Consider the following 25160-nt stretch of genomic DNA (forward strand, 5'->3'; position numbering starts at 1 on the left):
TTTTTCCGAGACTCTTAGTGATTGATCTACCCACTTCTCTTTCCACTATTAGCACCTGTTGTTTACAACAGAAGTTTCTCTCCTTCTCTTGCCTAGTGCAAACAGAGGTCCTTATACATTCTCCCCTACTTTTCTGTCCCTGAAAACCCCCCACAGCCCACTGGATGTTTTCACAACAAAAGTAACGGGACTGATGAGGTTCATGCCTTTTCTGTTGGCCTCCTGCCTCCCTTCTCTTTTTGCACTTAGACCTTCCCTGTAGAGAAAGGCAAAGGTGCAAAGAAGTGAGAATGGTAGACCTTGGGGGTACTTCAAGGACTGAAATCAGATTAAATGCCCCAAGCCAATAAGCCTACTGGGTTGCTGGAAAGAGGGGAGATGAACAGATTGTATGGGTAAGCCCAGCTTTTGGGATGGAACAATGGTGGGAGTGAGGTTACTGGGGGAAGAAGAATAATTTGTTGGGGGATTTTCCACCTTCTTTCAATCTCACTGTCTCCTTGGACCAGCACCTTGGTGAGGTGAGAATGGACAGGCAGAAATGTGGTCTTCAATGAGCAAGGGAAAAGAAAGTTCCTAGGGCCCACATACCCAGGAAAGTTATACATACCCAGGAAGCCATTTATATATGGGGGTGTTAAGTCAGGGATTGCTGATGGGTTTTTCTCCCTATTAAAAAAAAAACCCAAAAATACATTTTTCATAATTGCTCTGAGTAAGTTTCCCTGAGACTGATTCCTCTAACATGTATACAGAAAAAAAGTGAGTGGGGGGGGGGAGGGAGTTGTGCTACATGTTCCCCACTTATTGAACAATCCAAGGCTATTTTAAAACATTTATTGGGAGAGCTGGTGAGTTCTCATAATACTGATTCTGCTTCTGTTTCTGCAAATTCTAACCATTTTCTGTCTATAAATAACATTCTCTTCCTGCTCTGCTCTCAGGGAGAAGACAGCTTCGTAGAAAAGGTAATACAACCGATGGATTGTTTCTGAGTTTGTCTGGTCTCGGTTCTTTGGGCTTTCCCCTCCAGGTTATTAATCCCTTGCATTTGAATGTGTCTGAAGGAAAGGGAAGATATTAACTCGCCAAGTCTAGTCACTAGTGCCAAAGAGCAATAGAACTTGGAGGTTTCCAGATGCAGATTTTTAAAAATGAAACGTGACTCTCTCCAGTGTTTTGAAGGTTTATGACAAAATGAGGGAAGGGTCAGCCAGTTGTATGCCATCTTTATGGAGGGCAGAACTAGAAGAGTTGGATTTTTATTACTATTATAATTAAGTTAGCTGTAACGATAAATCCTTGAAACAAGCTACCCTGTTTGGTCTCCAGATTTTCATCTGTTCCTACAGAGCTTCCAGAGGTGGATCAGTAACTATGGTAAGAGCCTGTTTACAGGCAGGACTGAGTCTCTCTCTCTCTCAGTCTGGAACCGAAGGAAGATATTTGTTGAGAGTTTTTAATAACATCTAGCATGACACTAGACTGCAGCTGGGGTCTTAAACCCCTCGTTACGGTTTTATTATTGTTATATGGCACTGCATACTCTAGAGGGGAGCCACAGCACATTTGTTTTGCCTTTGGAAATCAAAATAAGGTTTAAGATTAGATTTTGGACCTTTTGAAAGTAAGCATACCCTACCTTTACATGTATAATTACTTGCCTTCTCAGTGGGTGGGGGAAAGAGGGAGGGAGAGGGAGAGAACTGGGAACTTAAATTTTTGAAGAAATGAGTGCTAAAAAAATCAACAATGTGTACAAATGGGGGAGGGTGGCCCCCACCTGTTGGTGGAGAATTGGCTGATTGAAAGTGTAAAATGAAACCTGCATATTCCCACATGGCCACTAGGCTGACATTTCTCTTTGCCTGACTATATACATACACACACACACACACACACACACACACACACATCTGTTCATGGATACATGTATGCATGCATGTGTGTATACACACACAAACATATAGATGCTCATTTACACACTTGCGTGTATGTGTATGCACATACATACATACATACATATACCAGTTGTTTTTCAGTCGTGTCTGACTCTGTGTGGCCCCATTGGGAGTTTCCTTGGCAAAGATACTGGAATGGTTTGCCATTTCCCTCTCCATGTTATTTTACAGATAAGGAAACTAAGGCAAACAAGGTTAAGTGACTTGCCCAGCATCACACAGCTAGTAAGTGTCTGGGGCTGGATTTAAACTCAGGAAGATGAGTCTTCCTGACTTCAAGCCCAGGGCTGTATCCACTGTGTCACCTAGCTGCCCCAGTATATATGCACACATATGTATTACCAATGAGACCTTCTATTGGGGTAAAAAAAGGGTAGGGATAGATATGTTAAAAACAAAAACATTTTTAAATGCATGGAAGTAAACAAAAATATATCATATGGACACAATAATTTTGTTACTATCTTATTAGATTTTGTATAAATATTATTTAGATATACTAAAACGAAAATATTTCTTTATATAAAAATTTTTTTTTAAGAAAGTAAACATGCCTGCATGTGTCTTTCCTGATACTTCAAAGACACAAATACTCAAATGTGTTTTTTAGGATTATGATGTGCGAGGTTAGAAATGGAAATAGTTTGGAATAGATAACCGATTGACAATTTACTAACCCTTTAAGTGGCTAGAATTTGAGAGAACTCCATTCCTGACCCTCTCCTATTAACAGCTTGCTCAGTTCTTCATCTTGTACATTGGTAGTAATGCTTTCATATCATTAATATCCCTAAAAACTTCCATTGTTTATCAAAAATAAGTGCATTAGAATCTATTATCTGTATTCCCCTTTAGGAAAAAAAAAAGTAAATACAGGCAGTTACCTAGTTTCTTCCCACATTGTTCAGTGGAAAGAGTTGTTGTTCAGTCTTGTCTGACTCTTTATGATCCCTTGGACCATAGCACACCAATACAGTCCGTGGGGTTTTGTTGGCAAAGATACTGGAGTAGTTTGCTATTTCCTTCTCCAGTAGATTAAGGCAGAAGTAAAGTGACTTGCCTAGGTTCACACAACTAGTAAGTATCTGAGGCTGGATTTGAACTCAGGTTTTCCTGACTCTAGGCCCAGCACTTTATTCATTGAGCTGCCTAGCTGCCTCTGGTTAAGAGAGTACTATATTTATAGTCAGACTTGACTTGCTTGGGCATAGCACTTAACTTCTCTAGGCCTTATCCTCATCTATAAAATGAGAGAATTGGATTAAATGACCACTAAAGTCCCATAGAACTCTAAATGTATAACTCTAACAATGGTATCTCCTGAGAAGTTTCTCCAGTCTATAAAATTAATTTCTTTTTTTTTTTGCTTTATTCTCCAGCAATTTTCAAATTCCAATTTAGTTATGACTACCTTGGATGATGTCCCACCTTGATTTTTTGTTCCTTCGTTTTTGTTCACTTTCCCATTCTAAATTACCCAAAGATCACCCTGCTATCCCCCAAAGCACCCTACAGAAAGGAGAAGTGGGCAGAACAAGCGTCAGAGTCTCCATGGAGAGAAGCTTCTGGCCTTCGATCCCAGAATTTTCCCTGTACTTCCAGCTCCTACATTGATTTATTCAGTGCTGCTACAGGCTTACAGCAGGATTAAGTACCTTTGGTCTGAGAACATTATATACAGTAACAGCAATATTTTTCAAGGAATAATTAATCAACCAAGCCATTCTGAGTATTATAAAAGTACTCAAATCAACTACAAAGGACCTAGGAAGGAAGATGCCATCTACCTCCAGAGAAAGAACTGATAAGGAGAAGGGGTCCATAGCATGGTTTTACATACTGTGTCAAATGGTGACCTTCTCTAGTGTGGGGTGGGGAGGGAGGGAGACTACTGGGAACTTAAAATGTAACAAAGATAAATTTTTTTAAAAAGGCCCTTAGGTCTGGACCTCACCTCTGCTCCTGGCTTAATTAACATTCGCTATGTATGTAGGGTCAGGAGATGGGGAAGATGCCCTTTGGAGGCCTCTGTAGTTAATTGGTTCTTAGAGTAAGGTTACTGTACCTGTCACATCTATTCATACTTAAAATCACAAAAGAATTGTACCCAAATTAGTGATAACAGTCAGACTGGTTTTCATGAGCCCTCCATGTTTGTATTCATCGATGTTTGGAGTATATAGGCTCTTGCAACATTGACAGTTATCACATAATTTCCTATTAGATTGATCTATAGTCCATGCTGTGATACATCTGTAGAGCCCTGGCTCTCGGTACCATCATTCTGAAATGGCTTATAACTTAAAAGAGATGGTCTCTCAGAGGCACAGAGGTGTAGCTCTACAAAGTATTTCCTCCACGGTGCCTAAAGAAGGCCTTACAGACAATAGAAATTCCAGCATGGCTGTGCTAAAGACATATGCAGGAGGCTTTTTAAAAAGGGGACCATGGGGCTGACTGAGGAATTTAGTCATGTGTGTTTCCATCCAGATGCGTCTATGGTGGGGGCTGAATGAGAATTGTCAAAGATGAAAAGGAAACCATACTGGTACTCTCAGATATAGGAGATTAAAGTAAACAACCCTAGAAGCCCTCTTTTAATGTTAACTGTTGACTTTCATCCCTTTTTCATCTTGATAATTAGGAGAACCCTCTTCTGCCATTGGCTCCTTTGGAGGGGAATGTTGGCGAGAGACCCCTTCAGGTTCCCAAAGAAATCTGGCTTTTAGTGGATCACTTACATAAGAATGGCTGTCAACAGGTAAGTGAGAGATGTTCTAGGATCTTTAGAGGTAGGTGAGTGCTGTGTGAAGTTAGGATACCTCCAATTTGTATGGTTTTCACTTTTCAAAATGTCTTTACATATACATGATTTCATTGGTTGTCACATTTCAAAATGTCTTCTATACATGATTTTATTAGAGCCACACATTATTACTCTGAGGTAGGAAGTGTTTGCTCTTTTTCTAGTTTACATTTAAGACCGAGATCCAGATTGGAGCTAGGTAATTTGCCTAAAACCTCACAGGAGAGGTGAATTTGGGGTTTTCTAAATTCCAGGTTCTTCTATATCCCCCAAAATTGGTTTCAGGAGAATTACTTTTTATATGGCGGTAATACTTTAAAGGCTCTAGCAAAACTGGAGTCACATACCTGTAAGACTTGTACCTAATGTTTCTTTTAGATTGACCCTAGAATCTCCAGCAGAGAATAATATCTCTTGAGCCAAAACCAGACCAAGGGAAAAAGAAAATTATTGTAAAAATATATTTTCTTCCTTTGGTAATATGAATAATATTTGACTCTGCTTGATTGATAATCTTGCTCCCTTTTCCCAAGCTGAGGGTTCCAAGTTGTCTCCCTGACCTGGGGAGAATTCATTTTCCTTATTCTTTCTCAGCATCTTCTACAGACTGAAGTGAAAATGATTTTCTTGTGTTGAAATCCAGCTTTCATCACATGAGTTTTAAAGATAATTCAGGAAAAGGCAGTTAGGCTTGTTCAGTATGTACCCCGGTGTTGTCCCTTTCTGTGGCTGATCCAAATGCCACCCTCCTTTTGCTCCTCACTGCTGTTTTCAGCTGCTGACTGATCTCTGTAATCCTAGGGTTTCGGGGATTTGGTTTGTTTCCCCTCACTCTTGACATCTTTGATAGGAGGACCTGTTCCAGACCCCCGGCATGCAGGAAGAGTTACAGCAAATCATCGATTGTTTGGATACCAGCATTCCTGAGACAGTCCGTATCCTTTTCAACACAGGCTTAGAAAGCTCAGTGAATCCCCAGCACCTTTTTTTGCCCTTCTTTCTATCTTTATAGTTATGTCTTCATTCTCTTACTGAACACCTTCATTAAAGCCTTCTTGGACATTTCCTTGACTTGGCTCTTCCCAAACCCTGAGGAACCCCTGATTTCTCATCACACTAGATTGGTTCTGAAAGAAATGAGGAATCTGGTGAATGGGAACTGGAATGGGTATGGAAGATGGGACCCACAGCATTGGCCTTGCTCTCCTTCAGGCTGTTAATATCCATAGCCATCAAATAATAGTATAGAGTACTTTTATACCCAACCTTGTAAAATAGGTAGAGCAAATGTTATTCCCATTCTCTAGGTAAGAAAAATGAGGTTCAGTTGCAGGGACTTATTTATGATCACATTTTAGTCAATATTGGAGCTAGGAGTTGAACCTCTCTTAACTCCCTAGTCCAGCTTCTGTCCATAATACAAGGCGGCCTCAGGTCCATTATCATTATGATCCTACTGCACAAAGGATCTGAGACTTTATCATCATAGAGAACTCTCATTGTGAGATTTACTTTCACCAGTGCAAGTCACAAGCCAGCTTCATATAGAAGCCTGCTAGATTAGAGGGAGAATGATTTGCCCAAGGTTACATAGCTAATATCAGAATTGGTTGTTGAACACAAGTCTCCATGACTCTAAGCCCAGCACTATATACCAAGCTGTGCCACCTCTTTGTCCCTGCTAGGAATGGAAAAGAGTGATGGTTAGTTTGGCCGGATGGGAAATGGGATCTCATAGACCCTGAACTCCAGCAGAATTCCCCTTTACCGGTTCTGATCAGGTCTTACATCAGAAAGGCCCTGAATTTCTGAGAGTTTTCCAAGGCAATAAAATGTGAAATCCCAGAGATAACCAGTATGACATGAGTAACAAAGCAGATCCTGTGGGAGTTCAAGGAAGCAAGGGGCATAGGACCTAGCATAGGTTTCCTGGCATCATAGTCATGGGGATATCTGCTCCTTGACTCATCTTTGTTCAGCTGGCAGCAATCACTCCGTGGCTGAAGCCCTTCTCATCTTCCTGGAAGCCCTACCAGAGCCTGTCATCTGTTACGAGTTATATCAGAGATGCCTTGACTATTCTCATGACCCCCGCCTCTCCCGACAGGTCAGTTCCATTCACCTGAGGAGATGATTAGACTGGAATCGCCCACCCTAAGGGAAGTCTTTTTGGCAAAGTCAAAGCAGCCATATGATGGCTTGGGTCTGTTTTTTTCTTGGTGGGGTGTTGAAAGGTATTTAATAATACCCTTGTATTCCAAGATGAAGTTAATGGCACTGGCTACATAAAGTTATGTCTTTGGGATCCTATTTAGGGTGGTTGGTAGCCATTTTTTCCTTTGGTGTTCGTTCTTAATTTTAGAATAATATTGTGGATTTGTGAGGAACAGTTGAGAGTACCTGTCTTTATCTGAGATAGACCAGTGGGCGCCAAGGCTGGCAACTTTATATTAACTGATATTGAAGAAAACCCATTTGGCCCAGTCGGTGCTGTGGTTAACTTGCACGGGGAAAGCGGAAACAAGCAGATTAACACTGAGCTGCTGGGGAGGCCAAGCATACAAGTAAAGTTGGTGACAGTATGACTTGATTACCATTCGGGAGTCAGACAGGAACATGAGCTTACCTTGTGTGTCATAACCTGGCAGATGCTGGTCTAGAGTACATGGTGGGGAGTCATGACCAAGATAAAGAAAAGGTGGAGGGTGTTGTAAATTTCGAGGTATAAAGAGCTTTTTGGCAGTTCCTCTATTTCCTTCTTCCCTCTTCTGCCTTTTTTTAAAACAGGTGATATCACATCTTCCACGGTGCCACAGAAACGTTTTCCGGTACCTGATGTCTTTCCTTCGGGAACTCTTAAAGCACTCTAAAACAAACAATGTCAACGTCAACATGATTGGTAAGGTTTCTTTGCAATTGTGACTCTTGAGTGTGTTCTTTCTAGCTGCTCTCTGATTTGGTTGGACTGGGGCACCCAAGTCATTCTCGCCCCCCTGCCCCTAATCTCATCCCACCCTCTGGAGTCCATGGGTAGGTGAAGCCTAACAAGTAACTCTGCCTTTTTCCTTCTTCCCTCCATCCAGCCAATCTCTTCTCTGGTCTCCTGCTACGGCCTTCGCCTAATCTGATGTCAAGACAGACTCCGACCGATCGCCAGCATGCTATCCAGTTCCTCCTGGGTTTCCTGCTTAGTGGTGATGAAGACTAACTCTCTTCATCTTGCATCCTCCACCCCCTTCCTGAGATTCTAGCCTGGAGGATCACTAGCTTTGAGTATTAAGAATTAGTTGAAGGAGTTTTTTGCCACCAGAGGTGTTGCACAGCATTGTAGCTGCTGGCTATTGAAAATCTACAGTTTACAGTGCTTAGGGGAGTCTTCTAGTAGCTCCTCCACCCACCAAAACACAAGTTACATGTCCTTATCCATTAGAGAATTTCAGACTCAACATGTTGCCAAGCCAAAGTCTCCACATTTTGGTAATTATGTGCTTTACCTTTATGGGACAAAGAGATCTGTATTAACACTCCAGTGTTTTCCAAATCTATTTGTTGCCCAAATCTGACTGTCCTGTCTCTGCTTAGCACCCTCGACTTGGGGTCTGAGATGTGAATGTTCTAGACTGATACGCACTATTTGCTTTAGATGAAATTTGTATCTGGAGTCATTCATCTGAATGGTATTTGGCTCTCTTGTCCCCAGCCCCACTGGTACCCCCATTCAAACAGTAGTATCACTTTGGAGAAGGTCACCTGGGTAAGGCTCCTGCCAGCATTTGTACGTTCTTACTACAGTGGCATTTCTGGGTCTCGGTCTGTTCATGTGCCTACAGTGGCTAGGGCCATCTCCCCTTCTCTCAAACCATACCCAGCAACTGAGCCTTAGTGACCAGTGGGAAAGGAACTTTCTTTGACTTCAGAGGCCCACAACCAAAATGAATGCAACCTGGTTACCTTGAGGGTGAAGGCGTTTCTCTGTCTTGCAGGAACTATCTAGGGGGTAAAAGTACGAGGCTCTGGGTGTCCTTGGGACTTACTCCCACCCTTGGAACCTCATCTTCTCAAACAACACTTAGACCACCATACCAAGTGTTGGAGCTAACTCTAGTATTATCACTGAGGATGACCTCAGAATCCCAGGAACCTCTTGGTATTCATCCTCAGTACCAAAGGGTGAGCAGAATCCCCCTGCTCACAAAGAAATCTGCTCCTTCAAGGGTTTAGAGCCAGGGTAGATAGTATTTTGGGAACTTCCAATGTAGTGTGCAACCACCTTTTTAAGTACTAGGTCAAAGAGGCAACAGTTTACCAAGATGACATTGGGGCCAACAAAGCACCTTATTTCCCCACCTTTAACATCTCTTCAAATTGTTCATTGAACACAGACCAGCAGGTCATTCTCTCTTTTTTTCTTAACCTTTATTAGTAAGCAAGTTGGTTGCCAACCGTTAATCAAATTGCCTGATGGGAAACGTCACCCCCCCCACTCCCTCACCCCCACATGAGAGCCACAATCAGAAGTGACTCATTCTTGCCTTCTCTTGAAAATGAAATTAGAGGTGCTTGACATACAGTTCTTTTATTCCATGTGTGCTTTGGGCACTTGTTCCGTTAGCATACTTAATGGAGGGACATTGGAAGCCATGCTAAGCATGGCTCTCCAATCTCTTGAGAATTATTTTTATGACATGGAAGAAATGTCAGTCTGCTTGATTGAGATTCAGCCCTTTGGAAATAAGAGTCAAGTTATTGGTGCCAAGCAGTTTGAAAGATGTTAGTCCTAAGGTAATTTTTTTGTCTTAGTTGGCTAACAGAAGACTGAAATTATATGGTCTTGCCTATTTCCAATGGTCCTGAAAGTTGGGGAGGTTGTAGGAATTAGGGCATGGTCATGGCAAAGGGCAGGGAAGGATTTTGTGTAGACAAGCTTTCTCCTATATCATCAACTTGGAATCTCAAGGGTCAGCCAGGATGTGTGGCTGCTGGCTGTGGGGGGTAGTAAGTGTGTAGCCACCATACCTGCTTCATTTTCAAATCAAAGTACCAAGTAGTTTCTCTGCCTCAGTCTGTTCTATAGCTCTGGTCATGACAAGTTCTCAGAGCTGAGGGTTCTGGACAATCTGTAGGTAGGGGGTTGGGGGAGGGCCTGCCTACTCCAGGCTTCGTAAGTACCTCGTGTGTTTGTTCATTATTGCCTCCCAGGATGGATTCCACATCCAGCATTTACTGTTGTTGTTCTTACTGTCATTGTTGTTGTTGTAAAGGGTTCCAGCCCTTGGGGCTGTGTTGTTTCTTTCACTGTTTTTTCATTGTTTTGACTCTTACTCCAAAATAGTTTTTTTTTTGTCTTGTTTTTCCCCCAAGGGGTCTTAGCTGCTAGTGGGTCCCCTTTATCTTGTTGGTATCTTTTTATTATTATAATTTATTGGAAAATTCTTCATTCCCTTGAATAAATATGTGTTGTACAACATATGAAAGTGTGGTCTTGGGATGCGGGGGGCTGAAGGGAATGGGGGTCCACAGGCTGGACTCCCCCTGGGCCTGAAATGTGGCCTGCCTCCCTTGGTTTTCGATCCCCCCATCTTAGAATCTCAAGATTAGGGTGGAGGAGGACCTTAGTACTCATCTAAGCAGAATTCTTCTTTTTTTTTTTTTAACAGCAATCCAGAGAGGGCTGGTCCAAGGTCACCCAGCCATCTGGTGTGGCAGCCATATAGAGAGGAAGAGTGATGTAGTGAGTGGAAGGAATACTGGACTTAGTGTCAGGTGGGACCTGAGTTCAAATCCAATCTCTGATGCTGAACCATAACCAAGTTACTCTGAGCCTCCAAAATGAAAATAATATTTGTAGTACCTACTGCTCTCCCAGGGTCAAGTAAGGGTCAAGTAAGAGAGGATATATGAAGTTAACTTTAAAGTGCTTTATTTTCATAGTAAAACTGGAGGAGCAGCAGACTCATAGGCCAGTACTCTTACTACCTACTGCTTTAAGAAATCTGGCTCTGTTAAAACTTAAATGCATGATTTCACAACAGGGGATGCCTCTGGGGAAAAGGGTGAGCAGGTCTGTGTCTCTGCAATTGGAAGCTCACAGGATTTCGTTTAATGTGGGCCCCGCTCCACTGATACCCATCCCACCCTGACTTCATTAGTCGCCAAAAGTTAGAAAAAGAAGACAAGGTGGTAGGATCTCTGCTGATGAGCTTCTCCAAAATGAGCTAAGCCAGTTGGGTGTAGACCCATACTCAGTGCTGTTCCAGCTTGGGAAACCTGCTGGGGCTGGAATTTTGTTAGTGAATCTGGGGCCACCTCCATACCAGGAAGGGTCATGTGCTTAAACCATACACTGGTGTTTAGGGAAACATCTTCATTTCCTTTAACAAACCCATTCCGGGTCTACCATCTAGGACCATTGAAACTAGTTATTTTTTGAAAAATACTTTTTGCCCTACACTTTGATCCCTTTCAAATTTTCAAGGGGAGGAGAGCCCCACCCCCCATGTCAGTATTGTAGGGGTTGGGGGACAAGGTTTCTTCCTTCCCTGGCCCTTCCTTTCGTGACCTGCAGAGCTCACCCCTTCTGGGCCTTCCTGAAGAGTTAGACCTCAAAGTTTCCTCTTGAGCACAGCGCCCTCCTTCCTCTCCTCAGGGTGAATGTGCTGATCACAGCCCAACCTCTCTAACCACACCCGAGGCTTCAAGAGTGCTGTTAGCCAGTGATGGCACCCAGCAGCAGCAGCTTGTATAGGCACACTGATGATGTGGCAGGCCTGCTTTTCTCAATTTTCCCAGAAATTCAGAGGAAGAAACTTTTGTATTGCTGACTGTCTGAGCACCAGCATATTTTATTTGTTAACCCCATTCAAGGAGAAGGTTCTTGGGGGTTTCCTGATTTAAGGACAAGCCCAATCCACTTTTAACTCTCTTTACAAGGTACCCATGATAGATTTCTTAGGATAACCTTATACACAGAACTCAGAGTATGAGAACTAGAGCAAATTGGAACTGGAGGGAAACTTCAAGATCATCTAATCCAGCTCTATCACTTTTCAGAGGAGGAAACAGAATGAAAGAGGGGAGACAAACCCTCTGGACCATAGCACTTATAAGTGGCACAGGACCTGGCTTTCTTGAGGCTCTAGGCTGTTGAAACTGTATGTCTCTTGATAACATTTGATCTCATTTGGCTCTGACAATGACCACCTTAGAGACCAAGCAAAGCAAGCCTAGCCTATGAACTCCTCAGAATAATGATTTTAAATGCGTTAAAAAGAAAAAAAAAGGTCCCAGACTCAAGATTAGAATAGCCCTTCATCATGCTGGTTTCCATCACAGAATCACTTAATTTGAGGACTCGAAGGACCTCGAGAGCAGTCTGGTTCAACCTATACACAAAAGGAATCCCCATTATGACCCCCTTCCTGAAGACCTCTAAGAAGGGGGAAGGCACCTCCTCTCTAGAGAGTCCATTCCAGGTTTGGACAGCGCCCATTGTTTGGAAGTCTGACTCATTGTTGAGCTTGTGGCCAACTAGATCACCTAGGTCATTTACAGAGGAACTGCTATTAAAGTCACACCTCCCCAACATGTGCTTATGAAGTTGTTTGTTTATTTAACCCAAGTGTTAAGATTTGACACTTGTCCCTATTACATTTCATTTTACTGGACTTTGCCAAGCCTTCTAGCTTATCAAGATCTTTTGGGATCCTGATTGTTAACCATTGTGCTGGCAATCCCTCTCAGCTTGAGTCATCTCCACATTTAGTAGGACTTTATCCTATGCCTTTATCCAAGTCTCTGATTAAACTGTAAACTACCCAGGATCAAGCACCGATCCCTAGAACCCTCCACTTGACGCATCCTTCTAAGTTGACATTGAACTGTTAATAATTAATCTTTGGATGTGGTCATACAACCAGCTCTGGTTCCACTTAACTGTACCATTGTCTACCTCAAATTTCCCCACCTCATCAACAAGCATTGCATGAGTGACTATCAAGTGCTTTGCTTAAAACTGTAGTTATTGTTTGCTGTTTGTTGACTTGCCTGGGATCACACAGCTAGTAAGTGACTAAGTCCAGATTTCAGCTCAGGAAGAGGAGTGTTCCTGATTCCAGGCCCAAGGTTCTGTGCACTATGGCACCACCTAGCTGTCTGTATCTGACATCGAGAAGAACGGGGATAAGGACTGGATTTGTGATTTCACTGGCATCTGGAACTCTCAGGTGAGAAAACTGCCTCTTCCTGTGCAAGTTGGCACCTTCTCTGCCACATATTTTCTTAGTGAGGTTAAGTGTCACACAGCCATTGGCAGAGGCTGGTCTTAGGCTGCTAGGTGGTAGAGCAGTGTAATCAGGAAGATCTGAATTCAGTTCTTACCTCAGATGTTAGCTGTATGACTCTGGACAAATTGCTTCACCTCTCAGCTTCAGTTTCACCTTCTGTAAAATGAAGGAGTTGGACTCCATAGCCTGGAAGATCCCTTCTAGCCCTAATTGCAGCATCCTGTGATCTTCCTGGCTTGCAGGCCAGCTCTGTATCCACTCCTTCGTAACCCTGTCATAAAAGGAAATGAGGTTAGTGGGCCCTTACCTGCTTTGGGTGCAGAGATGCTGGCTTCTTCGTCATTATCACTTCCTTTTCTGAACATTCACTGTCCCTTTAACGATATGTTCTTGCTAGGAATAAAAGCCAAACTCACTGGTTTGAGTAGTTTCCAAAGTCTATTATCTCTCTTTTTTTTTAATTAGGATTTTGCCCTTCTCCCATCCTGTGGCACCTTTCATTCCCCACAGTCTTTTAAAGATCACTAAATAGTCAACAATATGAACATTAAGAAAATTACAGGGGGGCGGAGCCAAGATGGCGGAGTAGAAAGATGCACATACACATAGCTCCGAACCCACAACCCATAGAACATCTGTAAATAGCAACTCACTGCAAATTCTGCAGCACCAGAGGCCACAGCACAGTGGAGCAAAGGAGATTTCTGTTCCAGAGGGACCTGCAAACCTCTCGCAAAAGGTCCGTCGCGCTGCGGACGCGAAGCCCAGCCCAGCCCTGCCGCGGCCGCGACACGGAGAGGAGCAGATCTGAGCAGGCTTCAGGGACAGGATCTCCAGTGGCCGTGCGGGTCCCTCCACCCACAGGTGACGGGGGTCAGTGAGAGGGTCTTCTTGGCAGGTTGAGAGGGGAGTGGGGTGCCCCCATAACTCAGGCCCCCTCGGGAGGCAGTAGCTGATGCAGCAGCAGACCAGGGCTCCCCAAGCAGGCAGGAGCCTGGATCCATTGTTGAAGGTCTGTGCATAAACCCCCTGAGGGAACTGAGCCTGAGAGGTGGCCCTGCCCCGACCTGAGCACCTGAACTTAATCTCACACTGAATAGCAGCCCTGCCCCTGCTGAAGCCCCAAGGCTGGGGAGCAGCATTTGAATCTCAGACCCCAAGCACTGGCTGGGAGGATCAGGAGGCGAGGTGGGTGTGAGGAGAATATTCAGAGGTCAAGTCACTGGCTGGGAAAATGCCCAGAAAAGGGAAAAGAAATAAGACTATAGAAGGTTACTTTCTTGGTGAACAGGCATCTCCTCCCTTCCCTTCTGATGAGGAAGAACAATGCTTACCATCAGGCAAAGACATAGAAGTCAAGGCCTCTGTATCCCAAACATCCAGACTAAATATTCTGTGGGCTCAGGCCATGGAAGAGCTCAAAAAGGATTTTGAAAATCAACTTAGAGAGGTGGAGGAAAAGCTGGGAAGAGAAATGAGAGATATGCAGTCAAAGTATGAACAGCAGGTCAGCACCCTGCTAAAGGAGACCCAAAAAAATGCTGAAGAAAATAACACCTTGAAAAACAGGCTAACTCAATTGGCAGAAGAGATTCAAAAAGCCAATGAGGAGAAGAATGCTTTCAAAAGCAGAATTAGCCAAATGGAAAAGGAGATTCAAAAGCTCACTGAAGAAAATAGTTCTTTCAAAATTAGAATGGAACAGATGGAGGCTAATGACTTTATGAGAAACCAAGAAATCACAAAACAAAACCAAAAGAATGAAAAAATGGAAGATAATGTGAAATATCTCATTGGAAAAACAACTGACCTGGAAAATAGATCCAGGAGAGACAATTTAAAAATTATGGGACTACCTGAAAGCCATGATCAAAAAAAGAGCCTAGACATCATCTTTCATGAAATTATCAAGGAAAACTGCCCTGAGATTCTAGAACCAGAGGGCAAAATAAACATTCAAGGAATCCACAGAACACCGCGTGAAAGAGATCCAAAAAGAGAAACTCCTAGGAACATTGTGGCCAAATTCCAGAGTTCCCAGGTCAAGGAGAAAATATTGCAAGCAGCTAGAAAGAAACAATTCAAGTATTATGGAAGTACAATCAGGATAACACAAGATCTAGCAGCTTCTACATTAAGGGATCGAAGGGCATGGAATAGGATATTCCAGAAGTCAAAGGAACTAGGACTAAAACCAAGAATCACCTACCCAGCAAAACTGAGTATAGTACTTCAGGGGAAAAAATGGTCTTTCAATGAAATTGAGGACTTTCAAGCATTCTTGATGAAAAGACCAGAGCTGAAAAGAAAATTTGACTTTCAAACACAAGAATGAAGAGAAGCATGAAAAGGTGAACAGCAAAGAGAAGTCATAAAGGACTTGCTAAAGTTGAACTGTTTACATTCCTACATGGAAAGACAATATTTGTAACTCTTGAAACTTTTCAGTATCTGGGTACTGGGTGGGATTACACACGCACACATGCACACACACACACACACACACACACACACACACATAGAGACAGAGTGCACAGAGTGAATTGAAGAGGATGGGATCATATCTTAAAAAAATGAAATCAAGCAGTGAGAGAAATATATTGGGAGGAGAAAGGGAGAAATGGAATGGGGCAAATTATCTCTCATAAAAGAGGCAAGCAAAAGACTTATTAGTGGAGGGATAAAGAGGGGAGGTGAGAGAAAAACATGAAGTCTACTCTCATCACATCCCACTAAAGGAAGGAATAAAATGCATGCTCATTTTGGTATGAAAACCTATCTTACAATATAGGAAAGTGGGGGATAAGGGGATAAGCAGGGTGGGGGGGATGATGGAAGGGAGGGCATGGGGAGCAGGGAGCAATTTGAGGTCGACACTCATGGGAAGGGACAGGATCAAAAGAGAATAGAAGTAATGGGGGACAGGATAGGATGGAGGGAAATATAGTCAGTCTTATACAACACAACTATTATGGAAGTCATTTGCAAAACTACACAGATTTGGCCTATATTGAATTGCTTGCCTTCCAAAGGGAAGGGGTGGGAAGGGAGGGGGGTAAAGAAGTTGGAACTCAAAGTGTTAGGAACAACTGTCGAGTAATGTTCTTGCCACTAGGAAATAAGAAATACAGGTAAAGGGGTATAGAAAGTTATCTGGCCCTACAGGACAAAAGAGAAGATGGAGACAAGGGCAGAGAGGGATGATAGAAGAGAGAGCAGATTGGTGATAGGGGCAATTAGAATGCTCGGTGTTTGGGGGGGGGACAAAAGGGGAGAAAATTTGGAACCCAAAATTTTGTTAAAATGAATGTCAAATAAATTAATTAAAAATAAAAGAAAATTACAAACTATCAAGAGTCATGGGAAAAAACGATACTAGTGGGTAAAAATAAACAAGAACCAGGGCACAAATGGGGTCTTCCTGGGACAAGCTGAGATCAGAAGAAAAATCCAGGGAAGAGGTTTGGTCTGGGCGAAGAGTAAACACCTCCAGGCTAGGTCCAGTTTTAACCACAAACAGCCAGTCCTAGGGTTAGTTGGTTTGAGAGGCTGCCTTGGCCCCACCCACAGGGAAGATTGAGGGAACCTCTGCTGATAAGGAATGCCAGACCCAGCTGTGCTGCAAAAGTCAGCGGGGGCAAGAAAGATCCAGTACATGCCCAGTGAGTGCAGAAGCAGTGGGGCAGAAAGCCCCTGACTTTGGGCACTTACAGCAGGTTGGAGGTTTTGTTGGCTTTGGTTCCAGGCTAGAGGCGAGAACTAACTGAAGATCTGGGGCGAGAGGCGTCATTTCCCAAACCCCAGGGCTAGAGGTGATGACAAAAATTAAACTGTTACCACAAAAAAAAAAAAAAAAAAAAAAAAAAAAAAAGCACAGGCGAAGGAGAAAAAGAGCAACCATAGAAAGCTATTATGGGATTGTAGATAACAGGGGTTCATTTTCAAAACCTCCAAAGAGTAATGTCAAATGGTCACTTGCCACAAAAGAATGTTTGAAAGATCTTTAAAAAGACTTTAAAAATCAAATGACAGAGATGAAGGAAAAACTAAAATAAATAAATAAATAATCCAAGAAAAACAAGAAGGTTATAAAAGGAAAGTAACCAATTAGAAAAGGAGATCCAGAATATTAAGAAAATGTTACCTTGAAAATTAGAATTGGGCAAAGTGAAGCCAGTGAAATAAGATCAAGAAATAATTAAACAAAATATGAATAATGAAAAATAGAAGAGAAAGTGAAACATAAGAATAGCAACAGATTTGGAGAATAGATCAAGAAGAGAAAACATTAAAAATAATAGGACTAGCTGAAAGTTATGATCAAAAAAAGACTCTTGAAACAATAATACAAGAAATAATTAAAGAAAATTGTCCTGAAGCATTAGAACAAGAAGGGAAAGCAGAAATAAAAAAAATCCACCGATCACCACTTAAAAGAGACCCTATGAGGAAAACTCATAGGAATATCATAGTCAAATTCCGAAACCCCGAGCTCAAGGATAAAATATTAAAACCATCAAGATAAAACAATTTAAATATGATAGTGCCACAATTAAATCACACAAAACCTAGCAGCAGAGACATTAAAGGACCCCAGGTCTTGGAACACAATATATTGAAGAGTAAAAGAACTGGGGCTCCAGGTGAAAGTATCATACCCTGCAAAATTAAGTATTATCCTGAAGGGAAAAAATGGTCATTTGATAGACTCTCAGACTTTCAACACTTTGTTTAAAAAATCCTTTAAAAAACCTTGACATACAAGAACCAAGAGAAATATAAGGTATATACCAAAGATTGATTATAAAGGATTCATAAGGACAGGCTATTTACTTTTTATATATATAAAATGTGTGTCTAAGATTCTTATTAATAATTGGTTAGCTCATAAGAAAGATTGGGGTAAACCTGAGTACGATATGAATTTAAAAGCCATTTAGGAATGGCTAAGAAGAGTAATTATTTTATACAAATGAGGTGCAAGAGGAAGAATTGATATCGAGGAATTAGATCGGGAGGAGGACTGGTAGTTCTGTTAACTACCTTTCAATTGGGAATGGGTTTAAGAGGGAACAATACATACATACATACATACATACATACATACATACATACACACACATATTTAGAAGAGTATAAAAGTCTTCTAAATTCAGAAGAAATAAAACTGTAGGGGCATGGGTGGGAAGAGGACAAGGGAGGGATCTGTAGAGGGGAGGGGGAGGGAATAGGTAAAAGGTGGGTATAGAAGGGTGTTTAGATTTATGGGAATGGGAGAATAGGGGAGGGATCTTTGGAGTGGGGTAGGCAAGTAATAGGAGGGCAAAGTAGTGGGTAGAAGTAAAGTAGAGGAGGCAGGAGGGATAGAAAACAAGAAGTATGCACAAATATAAAAACAAAGATCAGTTGTAGAATAGGTTTGGGAAAGTATATACCTATTTATGTATGTATATGTATGTTTATATCTATAGCTATAGAGAAACATACCTAAACTTTATTGTAGCCTTCTGGGGGAGGGAAAAAAAGAGCGAAGTAAAAAAGTGTACAGCAGAGAACAAAAGGAAGTCTACACAAGGAAGCAAAGAAAAGGACAATTTTCAACACAAGTGTTATTTATCATACAGGCTTTCTTAAAATGAAAATTTATTATTCCATATTTTGCATCCTCTCTCATGTTCTACTTTGCTCACGACATGACTTTTTTCTTTCTTCCTTTGTATTTAAGTTCTAATATTTAAGTTTATGATATGTTTTTGTTTCTTTCTTCTGTATTTGGGTTCTGGCCTTTGAGTCGAAAATAAAAATGCTACCAACAATGAGCTAGAAATAGTGCTGGAGGATTTCTGCCCTGGCAATTGGAGACTCCTCAAGGACAGTTTGCTGCTTTCTTCCATCTCTCTACTTGAGTTTCAAATCCCTATTAGCCATTTTATTCTGTACTTTCCAGTCCAAAGACCATTTTCCTAAGCAGAGAAAAAAGAAGCAGAAGACATGCCCTCTTCCAGTCTTAACAATAGCCAACATTTATATAGCACTTCTACTTTGCAAAGTGTTCGATTTCATTTGATCCTCACGATAATCCAATGAGGTAGATGCTATCATTTTCTCCATTTTGCAGATGAAAAAACTTATGCTGAAAGGCTAAGTGACTTGCCTAGCATCATGTAGCTGGGATATAGCCAAGGCAGGATTTGACCTCAGGATTTCTGTCTCCAGGTCCAATGTTATCCGTTGTGACATCTAGCTGCCTTAGCCCATCCACCCAGAGCAATCCCTTCTTTGATCCTCCTCTCTTCCCTCGAATGTAGCTTAAAAAACAATTTTTTTTACTGTCCTTAGCTTTCCTTATCAGCCACCAAGCATTTTGAATTTTACCACGACTGGTGCCCTTCCAAAAAGAACATGTCGTGCTTTTGCACTCTTCCTTGGTTACCTCCCTTGCTTACCTCTTCTGTACATATTCTTTTCAAATCGAAATTGGTTGATAAATTACCTGTGCATCTACTTTGGACTCTCACCATCTCTCCTGTTTTTCCTCTTTGAAATTCTTTGTCCCTCCAGAATTTTGCTCATGAGAGCTTCCTATCCCTCTTGGACTGATTTTCCCTACAGAATTTCAGGCCATGGAATCTTATCTGTCCTTTCCCTGAACCTTGTGAAATACATCCTCCTAAAATCTGAGGTGCTTATCAAGTTGTGCTTGGCTTTCCTTCTGTTTAATATTCTAAATGGTGCCTTCCTTCTAAGGTTCTCATAATTCCTGCCCCAGCAACCAGTTACTCCAGTTTTATCAGTTAGTAAAAGCCAAATCCAGCATAGAGATTCCCTTTTGAAGGATGACCTTATCATTAAGGCAAGCCAAAAAATGCTTTTGGCAGAGAGAACTACAGCTGGTTGAAGTCCCCATCACTATTATATTAGGCCTTTGTGCCAAACCTGTGATGTGTCCCAAGCTCTTCAGTCATTTGTTTTTGTCTAGGTGGTCTCTAACCATGCTTGCCACCTTCCCCCCAACCCTTGGTTCCGGGATTTCCTCACATGAATGAGGAATGCTGTTCTACCCCACCTCTTTTCCTTATCTTATTCCTTGTGAATAAGGTCTATCCTTCTAGAACCATATTCCAGTGATAGGTCTCATCTCACCAACTCTCAGTGATATCCAAGAGGTCCAATTGTCCTCATATCAGGCTCTCTAGTTAGATAGATAAAGCATTTATTAAATACTTTTAATGTGCTAGCTCAGTACATTTTTAGCAGCCCCTGTTAGGTGCATTCCTTACTGATCAAGAGCCTGGCATCCCTATATTTTTAAACTGTGGTCTAGAAATCCATTTTAAAGCATCATCTTCTTAACTAGCTATTTACTTCCCAAATCTCCCTTTTTCTTCTAAAGCCCTTTTCATTAATGGACAGCAATGATAAAAACACCACTTATGCCCCTAAAGTCTTTAATTTCTTGCCCAAGACTTCATAATCTTTTGTAATGCCTCAGACATTTAACTGTCTGACTCTAGGCATGTCACTTCCCTGGGCCTCAAATTCCTCTTCTGTAAAATGAGGGGATTGGTTTGATGATCTCTAAGGCCCCTCTTGTCTCTAAGTCTGTGATTCTGTGAACAGTTATTACTGAAAAGGACCTCAGGGATTATTTCTAGTCCACAAGTGGGGAAATGGCAGCCTCGAGGACACATGTAGCCTTCTAAATCCTCGGGTGCAGCCTTTGGGCTGAGTCAAAGTTTTACAGAACAGATCCTTTGATTAAGAGGATTTGTTCTGTGAAATTTGGATTCAGTTCAAGGGCAGCACTTGAGGACCTAGAGGGCTACATGTGTCCTTAAGGCTGCAGGTTCCCCACCCCTGGTCTAGTTCAATTTCATTTGAGAAAAGAGAAAACTTTGACCCGTTGAGGGGAAAGCGCTTGCCCCAGATCAGCCAACTAGGCAGTACAATAGAAAATGTTAGAGACTATTCTAATACAACCTTGTTGTTACAGCAAGCTAGTAGTAGATGTGGGATTGCCACCCACTTTCTTGATGCTTCAGTAGGAGTCTTTACCATTGTACCATGTCCAGTCTCATGGGAGAGTGGATCAGCCTGTCTTTTGAAGCATCAGTCCCTTGTCTTCTCCTGTGGAAGTTACCTTGCTTGTTTCTTGGGAGCCACATTCTTCCTACTCCCATTTCTTCACTCTGCAGAAAAACCTGTGGCAATTATAAGGAACTCACAAGTAATCTCCAACGACTATCCTTTAGAGGTCAACTAGTCTACCCTTCTCATTTTACAAAGGAGGAAACTGAGGCCAGGAAAGAGAAGTGACTTGACTGAGGTCACATTTAGGATCATAGATGTAGAGCTAGAAGGGACCTCAGAAGCCATTTAGTCCAGCTGGTCTATTTTATAGAGCAGGAAACTGAGGCCTAGGGACGGCAAGTGATTTGCCCAAGGCATCATGGGTAGTAAGGAGCAGAGTCATGGGTTGGTCCTCTGACTCCAGAGCCAGGACTCTTTCTGTATTTCACTGTCCAGTTTGACTGCAACACACCAATTTACCAAGTACTTATTAGGTACCTTGCAAGCACCAGGCACTGGGGATATAAATATGAAAATAAGACAGTCCCTGCCTTCAAGGAAGTTAAATTCTACTGGGGGAGTAGAGTGTATTCATGGAGAGTAGATACAGAAAATATGTACAAGATAAACAGTGATGATGGGATGGATGGGTTTGTAGGTGGTGGGAAGACAGGCACTTACAACTCAGGGAATTGGAAACGGCCTCTTGAAGATAGTGGCCCTTGAGTTGAGCCTTGAAAGAGGATTGGGATTTCAAGAAGCAGAGGTAAGGCAGAGAGCACCCCGGGGTTGGGGGGGTAAGAACAGCATGATGAGGAGCAGGGTGAAATAATGCTGGAGAGGTGATTTGGAGCCAGGTTTAAAAAGATAGTGTTTTTCCCCATCAGCAATAGATAATCTTTGAACAGGACAGTGGCACATATTGAGTTGAGTCTTAAGAAGATGATTTTGGCAGTGACATGAAGGGTTCAAGAGGAGAGAGACTGGAGGCAGGGAGACCACTTAGGAGCTAAAAGGTGATGAGGGCATGAACCAAAGGGACGGCAGTGCCAGTGGAGAAGAGATTGATTCAACAAGACTTGCGCAACTGATTGAAAGTAGGCCATGAAGGAGAGGAAAAAGTCAAGGGTAACTCCAAGCTTGTAAGCCTGGAGTCCTGGAAGGATGGTTGTGTCATTAATAGAAATGGGAAATTGGGAAAAGGGGCAGATTTGGGGAAGATGACTTAAATTTTGGACATGTTGCATTTGCGATTACATTCATACATTCAGCTGGAGATATTATACAGGGAAAAGATTCTTCACAGATATTGGGCATGGAAATATTAAAACTAAGGTGTCAATTTGCAATATATCAATAATTGAACCCATGGGAATGGATGAAATGACCCATTAAGGGAATTCATCAAGAGAAGACAGAAAGGCTTAGGACATGCCCTTAAATATGCAAACTCGGCGCTAGTGGGCGGTCGCTAAATGTCCCTGGGCCACCTGTTTCTGGAGCTTGGGCTCAGGAACTGGAAGTGGAAGGTTGCTGATCCTAGATCTAGCCAGCAGGTGGCAGAGGTTTACCAGCATTTTACTCCTTTAGAAAACAGCAACAGCAGTGCTAATGTTGATGATGATGTTAACCAGCATTTCCCTAGCATTTTAATATTTTCAATGCACTTTATATATGCTGTTTCATTTGATCCTCACAACAACTCTGGGAGGTAGGCGCTATTATCATCATCTCCATTTTCTAGCTAGATTATGACTAGATAGAGTGCCCGACTTGTAATCAATTTCTCGTTTTTCTGTTGTGTGTCGATTTATTGGAAATATTATAGACTGTTCCCTTTACCTTCCTACATAGAAAACAAGCTTCTTCAAATATATGTGTGTGGGGGAAGTATAGAGCAGGGGTTGCTAAATTAAAACAATTATTGTCTTGCTCTAAAGAGTGGTAAGGTGAATTTGAAGTCAGAATACCCATCTTTGCATCCCTGCTCTGTATGCCCTTGAACAACTCAATTCAGTGAATGCTGATTAAGCGCTTACAATGTACAAGGCTCTTTGAGAAGGGGGATAAGAAGGCCAAAAAATGAAAGGGTCTTGCCTTTGAGAGGTTTCCATTCTACAGGGAAGCTACAGTATAGATACAAATAGCAGAAAGAAAGATCTTGTAAAGGAGCCAGTCCCTGAGCTGAGCTCTGAAGGAAGTTGGACATTCCAAGAGGGGGCGGTAGGGAGGAGCATAGTCCATACCTGGGAGACCAGCCACCTATGCAAAGACATGGATCGGGAATAGAATGTTGTATACGGAAACAGCAAGAAGACTGGTCTAACTGGATTGGGGAGCATGTGAAGGAGAGAAATATGAAAGAAGAGTGGAAAGATCCGTGGGAGTCAGATGGTGGAGGAATTGAAGCACCAAGGCCGAAGATTTTTTATTTTGTTCTAAACTCAGGATTTCTTCAACTTTTTCTACTAATAACTCCTTTAGTGCTCCTTAACTGTGGGTCACAACTGCGCTGAAGGGATTGTGAGAAGAAAAAGTTGAAGAAGCCCTGAGTCTACAGAATAGAGAATCACTAGAGATTTTGGAGTCACAATCACAGTCACATCTCTGGTCTAGGTATATCACCTAATCTCTCAGGGACTCAGTTTCCTTATTTGTAAAATAAGGGGTGTTGGACTATATGACCTCTAAGATCCCTTCCAGTTCTAAATCTGTGCCAAACTCTGACTCTTTACCCCCACTCATACCCCACATCCAGTGTGTTGGCGAGTCTTTATTGTTTCTGTCTTTACATCTCTTATATACATCTCTCTACTCACTGAGCCACCACTTTGGTCCAGGTCCTCATCCCCTCATGCCCAGGCTATTTAGACCTGCTGCCTGGTCTCCCTGTCTCAAATTCCTCTCCACTTTAGTCCATCTTCTATTCAGCTGTCAGACTGACCTTCCTAAATCGAAGGTCTGACTATATTACTCCCAACCCCCTTCAGTAAACTCCAGTGGCTCCCTATTTCCTCTAGGATCAGATATGAAATACCGAGCTTGGCATTGAAAGCCCTTCACAACCAGGCCTCCTCGTGCCCTTCCAGCCTTTTTCATTTGACTCTGTTCCTAAAAGATTTCCTAGTTGTTTGCATATTATCTCCGCAGTTAGAACATGAACGGTTTTTTGCTTTCCTTCGTATCCCTAGAAAACAAGGAAACAAACATTTCTGTGCCAGCCTAAGCCCTTTACAGATATTACCTCATTTGCTCCTCACAACAACCCTGGGAGGTATTAATTTCCCCACCTTACAGATGAGGAAACTGATGCAGACTTGCCCAGAGTCACACAGATAGCAGGTACTTGAGGTCAGATTTGCTCTATCCACTTGCTCTATCCACTGAACTGAACTGAACTGAACTGCTCTATCCACTGAACTCAGGTTGAAATCTTCAGCCTCCCAGCTCTAGCACAGGAGCAGGAAAGAATCAGCCTGTCTTATAGTAGCCTTCCTATCTCAGGAAAGTGGGAGGCAGACACACAGTTAACTCCTAACAAACATTGGAGAGCTTCTGGCAATTCTCATAGTTGCGTTTGCTTGAGTGAACAGGACACCACAGTCTCGAGAACGGGGCTGGAAATATCCCAAGTGGCTGTCTGGCTCACGTACCTGTATATCCCTGAACCACCCCTCAGTGGAGAGTTGTACACAAAGGCTCCTAAGGCCTGCACCACACAGACTTCATTAGCAGGGACAAACCTAGCTCTGCTGTGCCCCTGACTATCACTGTGCCTCAGTCTCTAATCCTTTCAGTCTCTGTCCTTTCTCCTTCACATTTCATATACCGCCCTTCATCTGACATCCTCCCCCTGTCCTTGCCAACCCAAGAGGCCAAAAAGGTGGATAAAGTCACATCCAAACATCAAAGTACTGGCAACTAGCTAGGCTGCCCCCTTGAACATCAGCCTTCTTTCTTTTCCTCCTCTTCTTTCTTCCCCAATCAAACTTTCCCTGCATTGTGTCCCACCTGGTTAGGCCTGATCCTCTACAAAACGAA

At 42.4% G+C, this 25160-nt stretch overlaps 1 protein-coding gene across 3 annotated transcripts in view; it reads left to right on the top strand.

The window, feature by feature from the left end:
* Positions 1-10234, top strand: part of OCRL (OCRL inositol polyphosphate-5-phosphatase) — a 56636-nt gene extending 46402 nt beyond the window's left edge. For 2 of the 3 annotated variants that reach the window (XM_072626546.1, XM_072626547.1), the window contains exons 19-24: positions 945-968; positions 4606-4722; positions 5618-5702; positions 6747-6874; positions 7555-7666; positions 7851-10234. In XM_072626546.1, coding sequence (XP_072482647.1) covers positions 945-968; positions 4606-4722; positions 5618-5702; positions 6747-6874; positions 7555-7666; positions 7851-7975 — 591 coding nt within the window. In that variant the 3' untranslated portion in view covers positions 7976-10234. The remainder of the gene's footprint in view (positions 1-944; positions 969-4605; positions 4723-5617; positions 5703-6746; positions 6875-7554; positions 7667-7850) is intronic. The other variant, XM_072626548.1, reaches the window with a different exon arrangement.
* Positions 10235-25160: the final 14926 nt, after the last annotated feature.

Source organism: Notamacropus eugenii, chromosome X (genome assembly GCF_028372415.1).
Source record: "Notamacropus eugenii isolate mMacEug1 chromosome X, mMacEug1.pri_v2, whole genome shotgun sequence".
Taxonomy (NCBI): Eukaryota; Metazoa; Chordata; class Mammalia; order Diprotodontia; family Macropodidae; genus Notamacropus; species Notamacropus eugenii.